General features: G+C 41.4%; 1 protein-coding gene across 1 annotated transcript in view; it reads right to left on the bottom strand.

The window, feature by feature from the left end:
- Positions 1–584: 584 nt before the first annotated feature.
- IQCG (IQ motif containing G) overlaps positions 585–21224 on the bottom strand; it is a 36264-nt gene continuing 15624 nt past the window's right edge. Inside the window, exons 6-10 of the mRNA XM_063442858.1 lie at positions 7575–7736; positions 5961–6035; positions 5591–5722; positions 4378–4479; positions 585–792 (exon numbers count right to left, since the gene is read on the bottom strand). Of these exons, the coding sequence (XP_063298928.1) occupies positions 667–792; positions 4378–4479; positions 5591–5722; positions 5961–6035; positions 7575–7736 (597 nt within the window). The 3' untranslated portion in view covers positions 585–666. The remainder of the gene's footprint in view (positions 793–4377; positions 4480–5590; positions 5723–5960; positions 6036–7574; positions 7737–21224) is intronic.

The following is a 21224-nucleotide window of genomic DNA, read 5'->3' as shown; positions in this document are numbered from 1 at the left end:
CCTGGGCATTTGGGGGCGGCGTTTCTTGCCGCCCCCTGGAAAATGCCGCCCAAGGCAAATGCCTTGTTGGCCTTGCGGCTAAAACGCCCCTGGTGCCAGGTCCAGATAGGATTAACCCTTTCTTTTATAAACATAGCAGTTTCAGAGAAACTGCTATGTTTACAATAGGGTTAATCCTGCCTCTAGTGGCTGTCTCATTGACAACCGCTAGAGGGCTTCCGCGCTTCTCACTGTGAAAATCACAGTGAGAAGACGCCAGCGTCCATAGGAAAGCATTGTGAATGCTTTCCTATAGACTGGCTGAATGCGCGTGCGGCTCCTGCCGCGCATGCGCATTCAGGAGAGTCCCCCGCCCAGCGCTGGAGAAAGAGGTAAGTTTAACCCCTTCCTCACCCTATAGCCCGGCGGGAGGGGGACCCCAAGGGTGGGGGCACCCTCAGGGCACTATAGTGACAGGAAAACCATTGTTTTCCTGGCACTATAGTGGTCCTTTAAGCCAAGGTGCAGTTGTGCAGCCCTGTAATGTGTATGGCATTGGCAAGGCAACTGTTTAACTTTGACTGTAAAATTAAACAGTGGGGTCGTTCCTTTCACCTTACATCTTTATTACAGATAAATCAATTGCAGTATTTCCTGTGCAATGCTCTTGCAGCTATGTGAAATAGCTTATTTTTTCTTCCCTCCTTTCTTGGCTTTGCCTTTCTTTCCCTTGCCTTTTCCTTTCTTGCTCTTGGCTTTCTTAAAGGCTCCTAACCCTTTCCGTACCATCATGCCTCGCCACCAGGCTTGAATCTACAAAGAGAGAAAGTTGTGAACGTAAGATGAAATACGTTTAATAAAGTTGGTACTTAAATAAACACTTGCACTCTGATGCATTTTTTTCAAAATGTCTTCAATAATTACTTGATACAGGACTCAACAAATGCCAGGTCACCATGGCAACTAGGTATTTTGTACTGGCGTCTGGTATTTGTCAGCCCGTTTAGTGGAGATGGGCCCAGGTCAGTGGCGTCACTAGGGTTGGTGTTACCCCAAACCCCTCCAAGTCACTTAGTGTTCCTCTCCCCTCCCTCGATTGTCCCTTAGTATTCCTCTCCCTCTGCTGTCACTTAGTGTTCCTCTTCCCCCCCATTCCCATTAATGTTTCTCTCCCCCCACCTGTGTTCCTTTTCCCTTACCTCCCCTGTACCTTCGTGCCCCCCCCTTAATGTTCCTCTCTCTCTCCCCTGTCCCATAGTGTTCTTTCCTCCCCCCTCCCCTGTCCCATAGTGTTCTTTCCTCTCCCCCTGTCCCATAGTGTTCTTTCCTCTCTCCCCCCCTCCTTTGTCCCATAGTGTTCTTTCCTCCCTCCTCCCCTGTCCCATAGTGTTCTTTCCTCTCCCCCCCCCTCCTTTGTCCCATAGTGTTCTTTCCTCCCCCCTCCCCTGTCCCATAGTGTTCTTTCCTCTCCCCCCCTCCTTTGTCCAATAGTGTTCTTTCCTCCCCCCATCCCCTGTCCCATAGTTTTCTTTCCCCCTCAACTCCCTGTCCCATTGTATTCATCTCCCCCTTCCCCTGTCCCATTGTATTCATCTCCCCCCATCTCCGGTCCAAAAGTATTATTTCCTCCCCCCTCACCCTGCCCCCATAGTATTCTCCCCCACCCCCTTCTTCTGTCCCATTGTATTTTTTCCTTGCGATCCGATCGCACGGGAAAACTTATTTTTACTTCCCATGCTGTGCCTGTCTCCACCTTTATGGCTAAGATCAATCTCGATGGTCTCAGCTAAGCCAATGCTTTCCAATAAGAAAACATTGGGAGACTATTGCACGTGCGCTGCAAAATGCTGCGCTGCATCAATCAGCATCTCCTCATACAGATGCATTGAATCAATGCATCTATATGGGGAACATTTAGTGCCTCCATGCTGAACATAGGTGTTGTCCAGCACTGGACTAGGAATCCCCTTTGGTGTCCGTCTCAGTGACTCACTAGAGAATAGAGGTGTTTCTAAGCAGCAATTTTATTTATTTCATTTTTTCTCTGAAAAGGCAGTGTTTACATTGAAAAGCATGCAGGGGTAGGATATAGACATCAGAACCACTACATTAACCCCTTAAGACCGGAGGGCGTACAATTATGCCCTATTTCAAGCTGCTCTAAACGCCGCTGGGCGTAATTGTACGCCCTCCGGTCTTTTGTTACTTATCCAGTCGCCGGTGATCCCACGCCGGCGATCGCGGTTGGGGGACTTCCAGGGAGCCCCCCGCGGCACGTCCGTCCTCTTCAGCCCCCCACCGCCGGGCCATGTGAGAGTGAGGTCCTTGCGAGGACCTCACAATCACACGGCCGGGATAGCTGGCTGCAGCAATGCCAGCAGGGGGACTAACTGTAATGACAGTTAGTCCCCTGCTGGCTGGAAATAAAATTAAAAAAAAATATATATATACTTAGATCATATATATATATATATATATATATATATATATATATATATATATATATATATATACATACACATACACACATACACACACACACACCCACACCCACACCGTCTAGGTGTATTTTACTATTAATATATATATTTATTAATTTCAAATTACACGTAGACTGATACTGATTAAATATATATATAATTTTTGTTTTATATATATATATATATATATATTTAATATAAAAAAAATATGTAAATACGTAAAAAAAATGAATTAAAAAAAAATAATTAAAATATATAGATGTGTGTTATTTTGTTCTGACTATTGTGATATTAATATACATATTTATATCAAAATACATGTAGAACGAAATATATATATCTATATACATAAATATATACGTATATATCACTATATATATACCTATATATAAATAAAAATATTAAAAGAAAAAAAAATATATATATATACGTATATATACACATATGTATATATATATATATATTAATTCTACACATATATTTATGTAATAATTTTACATAATTAGGTATCCTAATTAATTACAATTAGCGGGACCTGCCTGACCACCCATGCCGAAAGTATAGGGAATTTAATTTGCTAGCACTATATTTAACCCTATAACTTTCCAAGACACCATAAAACCTGTACATGGGGGGTACTGTTTTACTCGGGAGACTTCGCTGAACACAAATACTAGTGTTTCAAAACAGTAAAATATATTACAACGATGATATCGCCAGTAAAAGTGACGTTTTTTGAATTTTTCACGCACAAACAGCACTTACACGGATGATATTATTGCTGTGATACTTTTTACTGTTTTGAAACACAAATATTTGTGTTCAGCGAAGTTTCCCGAGTACAACAGTACCCCTCATGTACAGGTTTTATGGTGTTTTTAAAAGTTACAGCGTCAAATATAAGGCTTGTTTCATTTTTTTCACATTAAAATTTGCCAGATTGCTTACGTTGCCTTTGTGACCCTAAGGTAGCCCAAGAATGAAAATTATCCCTATGATGGCATATCATTTGCAATAGTAGACAACCCAAGGTATTGCAAATGGGGTATGTCCAGTCTTTTTTAGTAGCCACTTAGTCACAAACACTGGCCAAAATTGGCGTTTTTTGCATTTTTCACACACAAACAAATACTAACGCTAACTTTGGCCAGTGTTTGTGACCAAATGGCTACTAAAAAAGACTGGACATACCCCATTTGCAATACCTTGGGTTGTCTACTATTGCAAATGGTATGCCATTATGGGTGTAAATTTATTTCCTGGGCTACTATACAGTCTCAAAGGCAACGTAACCAATCTGGCGAATTTCAATTTCAAATGTAACATGCTATATTTGACCCTGTAACTTCCCAAAACACCATAACACCTGTACATAGGGGGGTACTGTTTTACACGTGAGACTTTGCTGAATACAAATATGTGTATTTTATTGCAGTAAAAGCAAACAGTATTATGACATTGACAGTTAAAATGTCTTGTAGAGCTAAAAAAAATAAAATTTCTTATTTTCTCCCATTTTTTTCATATTAAATTATGTTTCATAGCTAAATATTTGATATTAAATGAAAGTCCTGTTTCCCCTGAATAAAATTATATATAATAAGGGGGGGTGCATTCAATATGAAAGAGGTGAATTACGGTTGGACAGACATATAGCGCAAATGCCAGGTTTTGTTTACGTTTTGTTTTGTTCACAACGTGTACATTTGGCTCAGTCCTTAAGGGGTTAAACTTTAGTGGTTATGATGACTATTGTGTTCCTTTAAGAATTGTATGTTTGTCATTGAAAATGAAACTGTTGGCTAAAAAAAAAAAAAAAAAACCTGGCTCCTAACTTTTTTTTTTAGCCGACTCCTAGATTCCAAGCAAATTTGACAACTTGCTAAATCTAATCCAAGAATAGTGCAGCGTTGTTTACCTTGATCGTACTATCCAGCTCCAGCTGTGCTTGTCTCTTCTCCTGACGCGCTTTCTCCTTTTCTAAACGATCTTCAGTAATCACTCTTTCATATTCTTTATACTTAAAGACAGAAGTTAAACTTATTTTCCATGTCTTAGTAACAGCAGTTACACGAATAGCGAGAGCATGGAAGTCGTTGAAGACACCTCCTCGAACAGCTTTACTCACACTAGTAACACTAAATTGGGACTATGAAACTATGGTGGATAAACACTTAAGGCCAAAACCAATAAATACTACAGTGAAAATTAAGTGGAATGAACACCTAATGGCTCATGCTCGCTCCTGACACAAACACTTGATACAAAAAGTTAAAGTATTTGTCATTTTTGCCTATTGACTGGCCTTGCCTAACGTATGAATTATGACACGATGTATACACGCAGTGAACCATAGCCATTAATTGACCTAAAAAGTAGGTATGATAACACTATTGGTGACACTTTTTGTAAACCAGTAGGCCAAAAAATTGTTGGAAATTAATCTTTAATGTGTTCAATACTTCCGAGTGTTTTCAAGATACATTGTACAATGTTGCATTTAATGACAAAGCAAATAAAAGTTGTTGAATTGGGGAAAAAAACTAACAGAAGTTTAATACCTCAGCCTGATCTCCCTTCATATACTGAAAACTATGACAAATATTAATATAGCGCTATATACACTAACTAAAAAGCCAATACCCCTTCCAAAATCAGGCAGAGAAATATGTACAACAAAAGAAATAAAATGTGAGCCAAAAATAACAGAATAACAGTGTCTCTTCAGGGCAAACACACGAGTATGATACTTGCTACTATATATCAATATAATTATGAAATGACACATCTATTTTTTTTTTCTCTTTTGGGGAAACTACTACTGTGAGACCTACAAGCAACACTGCTGTACTGTGTTTTGGTGCAACTTTTATTTCTTTAATCGTATAGTGGCGGCTATTTGCAGAGCTCCTTGGATGTGAGACTTTATGCAAAGTTTTCATTATTAAAGGCCAGTTTGATCTATCTGTCCCTCTTCGGTAGTGAAATATCCCTTGGCTTTCGTTTTTTTTGTTTGTTTCATGGCTTATATTCTCGGCTCACACTAAGATTATAACAAGTGACAGAGACTCACTAATGTATTATTGCATTAATAAATGTAACTGTTTTTTTTTTGTTTGTTTGTTTTTTACCCGCTCAGCCAGTGTTTGCAGCAAAGCAAGATCCTTATCTCTAGCTTTCTTCATAGACTGGATTTCATCCTCTTTCCTTTCAGCATCTTTATCACACTTCTCCATCCAGTGTTCAAGTTTGGCTTCCAGCTCCTGCCAGAAACATGTTCGTTAAATTCTTAGCAATGGTCAAATACAACCTAGCATATCCTCTAAAATTTGGACAGGTTTGTAACGATTTGCCAATAACCAATGAAGGTAGGAAAAGTAATAAACAAAAAGATATATGTTGGCAGGGTGAGTATATACAATAGATGGCATTTGGCATTAAGCGTGTTGTGATTCCCCCACCCCCTTTTGATTTTTCCATACAAGGCTTTTGTCTACTCACTTGCAGATGTTGTCTCTGGAAATTTTCTATATCCAAATGTGCTCTAATTTCTTCATCCGTTTTAATTTGAATAGTCTGAAATTGAACAAGATACAATGCATAGAAAACACAGCCAGTAAATTGTAACTAAAATTAACTACACCTTCTGCTACAGAAAACATATTTTCAGATATAAAGAAGATTTAAAAAAAACTTGGCAGAGCTAGATCAAGCACTACAGTAACTTATTGTATGATTATAATGCAGTAAAGTGGGTACACTTTTTTGTTGAAGTGTTTTCGGGTACCTAAAGCCCACCACTTCGGCCTGAGGCATTGTGAGGATGGTTTGCTTGCTTCTTGATGCAGTTAAAAGATTTGTAGGCGCAAGAAAGATTTATCCGTGCCAGTCTGGAATTAAACAGACTTGAGTTGATATCCATGGAGTCTGTACGAATAGTGACTCTGTTTGCAATGTCACACATTCCAGGTTAGATCTCACCTAGTTTGCCATCTCGCTGAATGTCTGCAACTATCAAGGCAAAAGGTCTCTCCAGCATCTTGACGCCTTCAAGCTGTATCTTATTGTACAAGCTGGTGCTTGTGTGTGACCGATTTGGTATTACAATCCTTTTTAGAATGGAGATACTCCAGGTTATTCACTTGATGAGTTTGCAGTAGCAAAGCTGAAGAATATCATTCACAAAGGGAATTTTGCCGGCTAAATTTCATGATTCACAGAATTTGCTCTCCTCTAAAAACTGCAAATCATCTAAAGAATGATGCTGATTTAGTGCCACATTAGAACACACCCAAGTGTAGCCCCTTTGGGCTGTAGGATCAATTTGGGGTCCAGAAAACCAACTACGCCTAAGAAGAGGACATGATGAATGATACCTCTTACCTGCTTTAGGTGAGCCATTAAGCTAGCACAAATCCCCTAGACCTCTTAAAAGAGGGACCTTATTAATGGTTCCTGCTAACTCATGTGTAACTGGTAAATGATAAATACATACAGGGGCTCAGTAAATCCCATATCAACCATACTCTAAAACCTTGTCTATACCAGTGTTTCCCAACCCAGTCCTCAAGGCACACCTACCAGTCCAGGATTTAAGGATTACCCAGTTTTGTCTAAGGTGTTTTTAGAAAAAAAAGAAAACACACCTTAGACAGAACTGGGTAATCCTTAAATCCTGGAATGGTAGGTGTGCCTTGAGGACTGGGTTGGGAAACACTGGTCTATACCATATCAGGAGAAGCCTAGGTTCTTGCAATTATACAGGTACCATCATCCTCCCTCACACTATTGGGCGTTATTCACTAAACCAGGAATTATGTGCAATTCCCTTGTTAATTCCCTTGTTAATACCCTCTCTGTTAAATCAACCCTCCCCCAATTATGCTAGGTGATACACAGTCATTGTGGCTCTATAATTTTTATATATATATATATCAAAATATGTAAGTTCCTGGATCATAAAATCATTTTATTCACACTCCGTGGGATAAAGTTACCTTCTACAAATGGATGAGAGGATCATGGTGGAAGCCATTGATCAGTTTCCCTTAGGTTTAAGAAGTCCTGAGTATATTCAAGATTTACCTGTATTAAATAGATCTTAATTGTGCCCACCTCAATCTCTTGCAGCAGGTTAGTTTCAGAAATGCTACACCTTTTCTGTGTCTGGGAGATTTGCAGCTCTGTGTCCTTCTTGGCATACTTGTTGTCTATGTTGGTCTTTGCTATTGTCTCTTGCAGTTGATCATTCAGGTGAGCAATCAGTTCATTTCGATTCTAAGGAAGAAATCCTGACCTAAGAATTACAGTATCCAACACCAACTTTCTCTCTGGCACACACACACCACACAACCTCTCTACTGAATAAAGTACTGCAGAGCAACACAAAACAGACAATTACATATTTATTCTTTTCCAAAATGTTTGTGAATCGAAAACTAAAAGGCTTAAATAGCGGTTATAATATGACTCGTGGATTTCTTTTCCCAAATAAGCACTTTTTACTTTAAATATTGTGATTCAGTTTTCACTTTGACTATTTGATTTATATTCTTCATGTTTTCATTTAATAAACGTTCCAAATGAACCAATATTGTTAGAAAAAAATTCTAAATTTATCTACAGCAGTCACCATAAAAGGGAAACTGTCACCACTTACCTGGCCCTCTGCTCCCCGTCAAGATCTCATTAAATAGATGGGTACACCCACCTGTGGTCTGTCCGTGCTCCTCCTGTGCTCTTTATTGATTTGACCTGTTTGGGGACCCTTACCTGCCAGCTTCTAAATGGAGTGATGCCATGTCACTTCATTCCTATACTCCCTAGGCCTAGCCAGTGCTAGCAGCATCCGCTCCTGAGTTGCCATAGCAATCACTGCGCATACACTGAGGTTGCTATTGGTAGACAGCTGCGGGACGTCTTGTCTGCTCTCCCTGTTTCTGAATTCCTCAGCATTGAGTGTCTGCAGAGGAATTGAGAGTCAGGTTGGAGAAAAGACTTTTAGAAGACCAAAAGGTCAAATCTAACAGTATTAAATCATTTGGAAAGCTTATTATATGGAGACCATAGACTGTATCTACTATACAGCGAATTTTCAGGAATACACCATTGAACAAAAAAAATAGCCAAATTGAAAAAAACAATACATAATTTCAGTGATTTATTCTTATGAATGCCCTATTTCCACACAATTCTTACAAAGTACTTAAAAAGGAAGTTTAGTGGCTGGAGTCTCTCAATCCAAAAAGGTGAAAAATCTTAAAAACCGGCAGCCGGGCTGAATGGCCGCACATTGTCTGAGCTCTGACCGCAAAACCCAAAAATACTGCACAAGAACCTAAAATTAAGCTACCCACAACTGGGGAACCCCCCACGAGACAGTGGACACACCATGGGTCGCAAATCTAAGAAGATGAGGCCAGAAAAAACACGGATGGGCTTCGATATCGGAGACATACTGCGGCAGGCCAGCGGAGGGACGAGACCAAAGATGGCCGACCATCCTGCAATGTACTCTGACCTCTCAGACGACATGTCCCCTGATGAGGAAAGCGAGATTCCACTTGCCAACCCAAGAGTAGCTCAACAGCACACCGACCGAGACAACGCACCAGTGACGGCGGCGGTGCTGAAAGCACTCCTGGCGGATCTCCAGAAGAACATGCAAACGGACGTCGCATTAATCCGCACGGATTTGCAAGGCCTTACGGGCAGACTGGCGGTGGTGGAAGCCGCGTCCGATACCCAGGCCCAACAGATTGCCACACTCCAAGAGGCTGTCCGGGGGCTCCAGCGACACAGCGAACTAGCTGAACGCCGCTTCTCCACCATGGAAGACTGGCGGCGGCAAAACAATATTAAAATTAGGGGCATCTCGGACGAAGTGCCGACAGCGGAATTACCGCACTTCCTTAGGCGCCTACTAGGCACTATACTTACCCCACGACAGGGCAAGCTGGTGGGAATTGAGGGGTTCTTCCGGGTACCCAAGTCCCCACGAGCACCAGACAACGTACCGAGGGACATGGTCCTCCAGCTAATGAGCGGGAAAGATAAAGCAGCGGTGGTCAGAGACCACGTGCCATATAAATTTGAAGATATGTCTCTCACTTTCTTCCCGGACCTTTGAGGCTTGGAGACGATCGCTCCGACCGTTTACATCACTCCTCCGACAACAACAGATTCCATATCAGTGGCGGCAATCCCGTACCCTAATGATCCAGCATGGGGGAAACAAGCTCCAGATCAGAGATCTCGCAGAGGCAAAGGCCACACTGCCCACCCTCAACCTATCTCCTGACGCCCTGTCATCGACCGGAGCAGAGGCAGCAGGCCGCACTCCACACCAATGGAACCCGGACACAGTGATCCCGTTCTCCCCCCGGCGGCCGAACAAGGGAGGAAATGCAGAGGCCACCACTCAAGGACATTGATGAGATGGACAGTCCGCTAATACCACGTCCTTAGGCACTGCCTAGGGCACCAGTTTATGATGCTAACTTTTCTGTTCCCGCTATACACATTTTTGCCCCACGTTTAAACCTAGCCCACTAACATATACACAGATGTGAGCTCTTACACAAACAGCCCACCTGAAGCTCGACAGTTCACCTTGAGCCACTTACACCACCCCCCACACACACCTCCTAAGACCTAAGTACATATAACACTACTTTGACAAGTACCGGAGGCAGTCAGCAACGAACCTCTAACCCACTCCGGCACAAACACTAGCAGGGACACATTCTAGAACGAAGCTCAGTACCACTGTAACCAAGTTAGATCCGAGCCACAACACACCAGAGATGCTTAAGAGTGCCCGGAGATGGAAGGCCGACTATATACCTACTTTCACACATAGTCTGTGTCACACAATACTCCACCTTAACGACAACATTTAAAAATGTAAAATGTGCCATGTAAATGCATGCCATGCTACTGTTGTTCCTTGACCGCATTACTATAGTTGGGTATTGCTATCGTGGCATACCAAACTTGTATGTTAATATGTGCACAACATAAATAAAGAATTAAAAAAATAAAATAAATAAATCTTCAAAACCACAAAAAACATTTTACCTAACCTTTATAGAAAAATGTTACAAAACACTCTCACTGGCCTCCAGCTTACAACTTCTACCCATTGCACTCCCCACCATGTTTTAGATACTATGAATTGGAAGGCGCTCATATTCATATTCACATGTTGTAGGCCTTCCCCCAAATTGAAACCCTGTCAAGACAGATCACAGAATATGTAGCACCGTAAGGCTTAGTATTGAGCGACACTGGAAGCCACTTATATACTCTAACGTGCAACACAGATTGTAAAAAAATGTGGGGTCATTAGTTCCAAATGAACCCGGAACAGAGACTCACAGACCTCACCTATGTTAAGTACATTTCACACAAAATAAAAATATCAAAAAAAAAAAAAAAAAAGCACAATTAAACAGTTGTTGGTTCAATTAAACAATTTTAAACTTTTTTTCCCCCTTAAGTATATAGCAAATTCGAACTTACAGCTGTAGATGACAATCACTGCTATAAAAACCTTACAGTAAACATGTAACTGAACTGGGACAAAGTGCTAAATAAATGGAAAAAAAAAAAGTAAACAAAGCTCCATATGAAAATGTGATAGAACTAGGGGTACTTGGGGAGCTTCATTCCGATCAGCTTTGAAGATTTTTTCCTTACATTGAATTGGAGGAAAACAGACGTGGTGTCCATATTAAAAAAAGAGATGAAAACCTCAGCCCAGAAATTACATGCCTGTTAACGTAGCGGTACACTCTAGGCATTGTAACTGCTTCATCTAATTAAAGTGGTTATAATGTCTGGAGTCTTTGGCCACCCTTCCATTTAGTCTTAAACCTTTTTTTAACGAGACTCCGCAGCAGCCCATCACCTCTGTGCTGCTTGGGCTAATGAGGAAGCAACCTGAGCAGCAATGGACAGTGGCGATTGGGAGAGGGTCAGCTGACAACAGCTGACATTGCCAGTATGAATTGGTATGGCTAAACGGAAAGGTGTGACCTATGTCTTAGCCATTCCTCCAGTGGAGTCTGGGCTTTGTTTGGGCATGGACCCTTATTGAGTGTTATAGGGAAATTCCAGTCTCTTAAAGCACTTCAACTTGTATGTGTGAAAAGTGTGTCTTTTGTTTTTTAATTTTACAAAAAGTGCAGATTTCATTAAAAATTGGCACTTATATAATTGGCACTTTTTAAGTGTCCCTAAGCTCAAGAGGGAGGTGTCAGAGATATTGTGTAGGAAGGAAATATGTATATATTGTGTGATAAAAATAATACATGCAGAATAGCAAAAATGCAATTTAGCTAATATGCCATGAGGTGCTAAAATGAAGAAACAATATGTTTTTCTCAAAGTATGACCCTGTCAGCTAAAAGAGCCAGACAGTGAGTAAATGCATCTGTGTCAATAAAATATAAGACAAGTATGTGTTAATTAAAAGTACGTGTTAAGCAAAAATAAGAGGTATGTGACAAACTCCTCTTTTCAAGTGAGTTTGCCACAAGTTCCTGGAGGAGCCTGTTTGCCATCTTCTTGCCCACAGACTATGGACCTTTTATAATGTGATAAAAAAGTCTCAGTTCGTGTAGTTGGACTATGTGGTTCGGTAACCGAATAGCCGCATGGGCCGGAGACCACCCTGGAGCTTGTTAAGCCTAATTGCTACACAGTAACAATTTCCACCTCAGTGTTCTAAGTGTTCGTCTGGGTGGGCGCAATTTCTATAGATGACCACGAGGTGGCAGCCATCTTGTTCGCATGAACGCAGGCAGCGGTGTTTGGGCATGAATCTCATGGAACTAAAATCGGACACACAAACTCCTGAATACCGCTGGATTTCCATCATCGCCTGCGTTCGGTTTTACACAAGTTAGAAGGGCACTGTTCGGTGAAATCGTTTGTTTGAACAAGGGGAACAAGCTCCAGGGTTGAACATTGACTATGTTCAGTAGTTTGTTTGTTTTTAAACTACCGAACTAGACCGACCGCAAGCCCTGATTCTCTGGAACTATTTTGGGCAGGGGACCATGCGTGTGGTCGGTCAAACAAATGACTTCCAGGAAATTCCTTAACCCCTGAACTGACCTGGATGATTTTTGGATATGTTGGTCACCCAGATCAGGGCTATCAGGGGATGTAACTTGTGGGGTTTTATGTATTTATAGGGTACTTTTGGGATGTTTTAGAAAATAAAGTTTTTTTTGTGCTTGAAGATAATTGGATTAGACTAGTACAGTTCCTGATCCAAATATCTCCCAGGCACAGAGGAGGGATTATCTGATTTTGTATGGTAGTGTCCTGGACCTGAGAGCCAATGTAATTGTGTATTTGTTTCTACTGTTGTTTACTCTCAGGTCGGGGGGGGGGGGGTCCCTTGCATGGGGATGGCAATAGCTTTGTACACAGACAGAGTTGTCATCATGACCCTTGGCTCAGAGGAATCGCTAAAAGCCAATTCACTAGAGTACGCCACAATTAAACCCAGCCACTGTTGTTAAAAACAAATGAATTGCAAAAGGATACGATAAAAATCACTTAGAAAAGGAACTTAACACAGTTTCAATTATAAATAGGAGTAACTATTAGAGGACAAACCTAAAGAAAAGGTTTATATAGATAGAAAAAGTATAAAGAAATATGATCATGCTTTCATCACAAAATATAATACAGATCATTTCAAGATAAAAAGGGCAGTATCAAAATATTAGTCTATACTTCAAGAGGACAGATTTTTAGGACCTCTCCTTCCAGACCGCCCACCCATAATTTTTTTTTTTAATCTAAAATCTATAGCACCTAGCTATAGTATTAAAACTGGCAATAAACAGAGAGAAATATCTAAATCTGCAGAGTGTAATGGATGCTTAACGTGTAAATCATGTAAGACCACAGGGAACAAAGTGGGAATAAAAAAAAATTTCAGCAGTACAGCAACCGGAAAAAAATATCTGAATAGAGACTATATTGGATGATACACGGACTATGTGGTGTATATACTCCAGTATGTCGGCAAAACCAAGAGAATACTCAAAATCAGATTTTTAGAACATCAGCATAATATTCGAAAAAAATATATAAATCACACAGTTCCAGTTCACTGTAACAACTGTCCCCTCTTTAAGTAGAAGACCATGATGTGTTTTGGTATAGAACATATAAGACCCCTTTGGAGAGGTGGCAACAGGGACGAGAGGCTAGCACAGTGAGAGACCTTCTGGATCCATCAATTAGGCACCCTGGAACCCAGAGGTCTCAACGCTGAAATATACATTATCTGCTTCCTTTAAAGTAAATGGGATTACGGTATGCCCCTCATAAGGACCCATTATAGGAACGATACCACTGTAAATTAAAAGTGGATTGGAACATTCATATTACTTAATTAATTCTTTCTATCAAATTTTTTTTTATTTTTTTAGATTTACATTTTTATAATTTTTATTTTTATTTTATATTTATTTTTATTATTTGTTTATCTATTTTTTAAATGTATCCTTATTTATATTCTTTTCATTATATCTCGCTACATTTTTCATATATATATTCATTTCTTTCATTTGTATATATATTTTTTTTTTCAGTGTGGAAAACAATTTCCATTATGTATATTATATCTGTCATTTGGAATTCTTAGGTTAAGATCCAAAATTAAAATTAAATCAATTGTTTATTTTTTTATTTTTATTTTATTTTTTATTAATAATCATAATGGGCTCCTATGTATGGGTACAGTATTGCCATTTTTAATGTGAAACTATGTTTACAGTTGCAAAAAAAAGTATGTGAACCCTTTGGAATGATTAGAATGATATGGATTTCTGCACAAATTGGTCATAAAATGTGATCTGAGTCATAACAATAGACAATCACAGTCTGCTTAAACTAATAACACACAAAGAATGAAATGATGCCATGTTTTTATTGAACACACCATGTAAACATTCACAGTGCAGGTGGAAAAAGTATGTGAACCCTTGGATTTAATAACTGGTTGAACCTACTTTGGTAGCAATAACTTCAACCAAACGTTTCCTTTAGTTGCAGATCAGACGTGCGCAACGGTCAGGAGTAATTCTTGACCATTCCTCTTTACAGAAATACAGGAATATTAATCCTATAACAATCTAGGAAATATTTATCAGATAAGAACTGTTTTGACTAAATCTGCAAGAATTTAGTTACTGGATGAATTAATTAGTCATAATTAATTACTCTGAAAACAGCACTGAGCTGGTTAAAATTTGGTGCTAGCTGGTAAACATTGTCGTAGAACTTTGTGTATAGATGAACTGAGTAAATAACAAACTCTGTCCAGCTAAGTCTAATGAAGGGTGTTTACAATAAGCAAAAAATCCATATGTGTTTGTAAATCGTACTAAGAGCAAAAAGCTAAGATTGCATTTTAAGATCCTGAAAAATTCTGTCTTTAAATTATAATAATCCATATGCTGATAAACTCATATGGTTCTTTATAATTAAACATTCTATTTGCTGATTGTCTTAATCAATAGTGTATGAAGAAAATATTCCATATACTAACACGGTTGATTGAATTATCATGAACTAACAATCCTATCACTCTAAAGAGTTTGAAATTGTTACTGAGATTGTGATACTGCACTATGCCATATCTTATTCAATATTAATGAAAACCTATTCACTTATTACCGTGTATAAATACACTTATTGACAAAAATAAATATTATAATTTTTATAAAAAGTTGTAATATCAATGTATGAAATATTAAATTCGAACAACGTGCTCTATATCTAAGAGTTAAATAGTAGGAACTATTTAAATTAATAGATGGGAATTTGGAATTTGCGCCAATAAAATATCAACCCCTGGTATTTTTTTTTTTTTAATTCTTTATTTTTGTTTGTGCATGAATTGAACAATCTGGCTTGCTACGCCACAGTAGCTGCAGGAAGCCTTTCAATAGCAGAACATAACATGGCATAAAGTACTGTGCACATTTTTTTTAAAAGGTCGGCTGAAACTGAGTTTTGTCAGAACATATTATAGTATTCAGGTTTTTTCTTTCCATCTGTGATATTGGTACAGTTTGCATTTCTTACTTAAAATACACGCTAAACAAATTGCCCGCTAAACAAATTAACTTTTCTACATGAAAGCTAGGCTAGGTAAACTTATAAGATTATTAATAACATTTAAAGTTATAAGGTATGTGATATTGAAGTTTCAAGAGGGGTATACAGTGTGCTTATTAAACAGCTTAAAACAGGTCTCTCGAATGGTGTGACTATATGATCCTGAACCTGAACATGTTAGGTGAGTATACCCCTTAGCTTGTAGTGTCCAAAAGATGTATCGCTATACCCGTTTAAACATACGAAAGTCCCCTGGGGTTTCCCAGATGTGAGTCCCTCTCCAGGTAAGTTGGTGTAGGGGGGATCGTGTTCCCAGAATCATGATGTGGCGTTGTGAGCCGTGTCAGGTCCCCCTGCTCCTGGACCGTGGTGTCGATGGATCCCCGGCGGTTCACCCGATGCCACACTGGGGCTGTGCAGAGCCTCGTTGTGGATTCTCGTGGGACTCCGCTGTGGTGTGGTGAGAGCACTGGTGTAGCTGTGTGAGTGGGTGTCGCTGGGATCGGTTAGTAATGCCGCTGAGCCCAGGCAGGGTCGCCTTCCGGATGATGAGTGGACGGGGTGAGCCAGTGCTTGGTTTCTGTCGCTTCACTGCCCTACGCGGGCGAGGTACAGGCTTGTTCCTCCGCCACCTCTGTATAGTGTGAGGCCCTGTCCGGGCTGCAGGCTGTTGCTGTGGGTTAGGTGGTTGCTGTTTGGGTGGACAGTTTAAGATGAGTGGACCTGTAGCCCCTTGTTGTAATCTGAGCTCTAGCTTGATCCAGAAATCTTGGAAGATTTTATCAATGTTGGACGTGGGATGTCTTAATGTCTCTTGGTTGACTGGTGGCCGCATGGTCTCCGCCATCTTAGGTGGGCCCCTCGGCTCTCCAGCCAGCTCCCCAGTTATTTTCGCCGTGTGAAGGGGGACCCCCAGGGGTGGACCGGGATCACCCCCGCCGGTCCAGAGGGGGGGGTTGCGGGGTATCCGCTTGTGGCAGTTGGTTTCCATGTGGCTCCAGGCTGGGGGATCGGCCGCTTCTCCAGCCCGGTGCGCACCAGGCCGCATGCCCTTGCGGTTATAGTCTGCTGTCTGCTGTCCCTTCATGGGCCGCATCACCGGTTCACCATTAGGGTAGAGGGCTGTTATGTCGCTTGGGGTCGTGTGTGGCTGTTTGTTATGGTTTAGAGGTGCCATTTTAGCCGTTTTTACAAGGATTTGCGTGGAGCTTCAGTTAGGCACGTCTTCCCTCCATGACAGTCAGGCCCCGCCCCCAACCCCTGGTATTTTAATAAAGATTATACATTTTTATAATTTTTATAAAATTATTATTTCTAATTAATGAAAATTAATAATAATAATCTCCATAAATAACCTCACAGAGGCCATTGCTCAGCGTTTTTATTGAGCTGCATTGGCAAGATCTGCAGCTTTTGCAAGTAGTTTTTATATATATTCATAATGAAAAACACATTATTAAATTAAACCCACCAGTGGATTTTTGTATTTGGGCAGTGGAGTGTCCCTTTAAACTGCACATAAATGGTTTAACACCGAATGAAGAGACAGTGCCAAGAGACTCCAAGCACTACAAGAAATATAGAGTTACAGTGCCTGCAGTGTTTCTGTGGCTTGGGAATGCTATTGAAGGGTTACTAATCATGAATTTATTGTGAACAGCCATGATGCTCTCAGCCAATGAGCAAACCCTGTACTGAAGAGAGTTAACTCAAGTCCCTGCTTAGGAACTTCTGGTTCTTGTGTGTTAGTAGTGGAGGCAGGTAGCAGCACCCAGCCACCCCAGGTAAGCAGTCTAATTGTTAAAAAAAAAAAAACTTCTCAAAAACTGACTACTTAAAATGGAAGGGGGGCAGGGCACCAAGTCATGCCTAGCACCATAATCACTACAGTGCTGCAGTAGTTATGGTGTTTGTTTGTGCTCCTTTAACCACACTTATTTCTTATATCTTAGGCTCATCTCTTACCCCTTGTATGTCTCTAAGCCAATGTTAATCCCCCCTACCCACTGTGTGTCTATTAACCCTATTGAAACCTCCTCTACTAGCATCCTATCTCCTTTGCAAGCATGGCTGAGCAGAACTGCAGGAGAAGTAGAGGACTTTAATGTTTCTCTGTCCAGTTTGAAACAGCGTATAGTGAGCAGCCAGAAGAGTATAAGATTAAATGTCTTATCCCCGCCTCCTTAAAGGTCCTCTATCGCTGTCCCGCTCTGTAACACTACACTTAGTAACAGTGCTGTGTGCACCCACTTCTATCGATTTTCAGTGCAAGACTACTGCTCTCTCATTAAACTCTACTGCCGTGGTCAGCAAACTATGGCACATGAGGCTGCTGACCCAAACGTGCCAGATGGGGAGACATCCAACCAGCCTAGAGTGCTTCAGCACTCAGAGCGCAAGCAAGCCTGTGCTGTCCCTCGCTATCTGAAGTCAGTGTTGCCATGGATTACCATGACAATGCTTCAACTCACTTGCAAAGGGCCAGAACATAGTGAGAGCCAGAAGGTGTCTGCAACAATGGAAGTTCCACCACAAACCACCAGGGATTAATAAGGATTCCTGACCCACCCTCCCTGTCCAAAAAAAAGCAAGGCAGCTGAGCAATAAAAGTTTCTAACAATAAAAGTGCTGAACCAGGGGCACCGCGGGAAAGCGGCTAAGGGCGGCTGAACAGGATAACTCCCAAACGGGGTTTCAGACTTGGACCATAGTTAGTGAGCAAGAGACCAGCTTCCACACTACTCCAGGAGTTACTGGAAAACATTCGTGGGAAGGAGCATTTGTCACAGTGGGTTTGGTTCATGCGAACGACCGCCAGCATTCGGTTCCATTCGAAAGAAGGGAAAGTGCCGAACCAGGGGCACTGAGGGAAAGCAACTAAGGGCGGCTGGGCAGGGTAGCTCCCAAACAGAGTTTCAGACCTGGACCATAGTCAGTGGGCAGGAGGAGAGCTTCCACACTACTCCAGGAGTTCGTGGCAAAAATTTGTGGGAAGGAGCGTTTAACACAGGTATTTATGGGAACAAAACTTGTGTGGACTGGCTGACAATGAAATTAGTTAAGGTAAGGCTGACTTTTGGTCCTCTTTCTTCTTTTTTCCAATGTTTCGTTTTTATTGAAATTCAGATATATAGGGGTACAGAATGAAGAAAGAGGAGGGGGACATGAATATGCAAGGTCATATTATCTCATTGCACAGTACATATTAGACATTGATCAAGGGTTAAACAAAGGGGACGACAGGTGTTGATTCATTCAGTTGGTACATGCAAAATACATACATATTACACATCGTCTATTAAATACCATTCTCCAAGTTGTTTTCTTTCTGTAATCTATGTGCCTATTATTGCATAGAGTGCTGACTAGTGTCCGCCTTGTGGACTGTGTGTGTTCGCCAGATTATATGCATATTCATAGGTCGGGGTGTAGGTGGGGAAATGAGTGTTAGAGAAAGTAAACAGGGGGGTAACTTAGTAACCAGTGTTTATACAGTACGGTACGAGAGTCTTGTACTAGTGCCATGCAGTGTACAGTTTGTGTTACTTGTCTGAGCTTTGTGGTATACCTTAATTGCGTAAATTCCCAGATGCTAGCCGGTGGGACGTTGGCTGTGAAAGTTATGAAGTGTGTTAAATGTTAGTGGTGTGAGTTTTCACTATTTCAATATTTCTTTGCGTGCCGTGTGCCAATTTTCCCAGTGTGTGGAGTAGGATTCGACACGACCCTGTAGTTTGTATGCCATGCGTTCGTACATAGCGATATTGTCTAGTCTACCCCATACCTCTAGCGGTGTTGGGGCGCTCCTTTTCTTCCAGTGACATGCTATGCTGGTTTTAGCTGCGGTTAAAATATGCAGGAGGACATGTTTAGTTTTGTCAGTTAACAATTCTGGAGACAGGTGGAGGAGGAAGCATTCTGGTGTGAATGGGAGTTTGCGAGGTGTAATCAGTTTGATGGCTTTTCCTATTTGCCTCCAAAAGTCGGTTACTGCAGGGCATGTCCAAAAAATGTGTAACATATCTCCCCTGGGGGCATCACATCTCCAGCAGTTAGGTGATGTGGTCTTGTACATGAGAGCCAGCCTGACTGGAACCATATACCACCTCATAAGTATTTTACAGTAGGCCTCCCAGTGCGCTAGGCTGTTAAACGTTTTTCTAGTTGTCTGAATGGCTTGTAGCCATAATGGCATCGGGATGTTTACTTCGAGCTCGCGTTCCCACAAGCGCATATAGGTGTGCTTGTGGAGCGGGTCCCTATCGTTGAGAGCTGTATAGCACATGGATAATGATTTTGATTGCGTGGGTCGTTTTATGCAGTGTCGGCCGAAGTGTGTTAGTTGTGTTTCCTCACAGTATTGTGCGTGTAAATTTTGTAAGATGTGTTTTATCCTGATGTACTTGAATATGTCCCTGGGGGGAAGGTTGAACTCCAGTTGGAGCACTGGAAACGGTTTTAGGCCTGCTTCTGTGTACAGTTGGGCTATCGAGTGTATGCCACTCGTAGTCCATGTTGTCATAGTGATATTTTCAGCTAATTCTGAGATTGTTTGTATAGGTGCGAAGTATAGGAGATTAGTCGCACCCGTGAGTGTGCCTGCCCATTTCTTCCAGCTTTTTAGTAGATGGTTTGTGCTTTGTAAGGGGTTGTTCGCGGGCGTCTTCCCGAGTACACCTGCCCGCAGTGCGGCTTGCACAGTGAGTGGCTGAATGCAGGCGTTTTCTAGGGAAGCCCAAATAGGAGTGTGTTGGCGTGTGAGTATTTCCAGGCCTTGTGCCAGGATTGCGGCTCTATAGTACATCCTGATGTTTGGGATGCCCAGCCCCCCTTTATTCGGGGAAGGCCAGGTTAGGCGCCTAGCTAGTCTCGGTGGCTTTTTTTTCCAAATGTAGGCATTGAAGATACTTTGGAATTTGTGTAGTAGTTTGTCGTTGAGTGTTATGGGAATGGTGTGGAATAGATATAGGATATGTGGCAGTGCCATCATTTTGATGGTGTTCACCCTACCCAACCATGAGATTTCCAGATCTTGCCAGCCATCTAGTAGCGATTGCAATTTATGGGCCACCTTGGTGTGATTCTCTTTAGGAAGATGTTGGGCTGATTTGGTCAGATTAATACCTAAGTATTTTATGGATACCTTCCTCCAGTCAAATGGGTGTGAGCCCATGAGGGACTGCACGGTGCGCTGGGGGAGGTTTATGGGCAGGGCTTGTGTCTTTTTGAGGTTATTCCTATAGTATGAAACTCTTCCATACTCTTGGAGAAGAGTCATTAAATTTGGGATGGATCGTTCTGGGTCGGAAACGTATACTAACACGTCATCTGCGAATAAGGCTAGTTTTTGGGTCCCTGCTGGAGTGTCTAAGCCTGTTATCAGGGGGTCATGTTTGATGCGTTGTATAAGTGGTTCTAGACATAAAATGAAAAGTAACGGGGACAGCGGGCAGCCTTGGCGTGTGCCGTTGCTTATGTGGAATGTGTTTGACAGGAAGCCGGAGTTGAAGATCTTGGCTGATGGCATTTGGTACAATGCCTTAATACCTCTCAGAGATTGGCTAGTGAAGCCCATTTTGGATAGGGTGGCCTCCATGTATAGCCAGTTCAGACGGT

This window comes from Pelobates fuscus, chromosome 2 (assembly GCF_036172605.1).
Source record: "Pelobates fuscus isolate aPelFus1 chromosome 2, aPelFus1.pri, whole genome shotgun sequence".
Classification (NCBI taxonomy): domain Eukaryota; kingdom Metazoa; phylum Chordata; class Amphibia; order Anura; family Pelobatidae; genus Pelobates; species Pelobates fuscus.
Note: the sequence above shows the minus strand (reverse complement) of the source record. Positions and strands in the feature narration are given on the sequence as shown.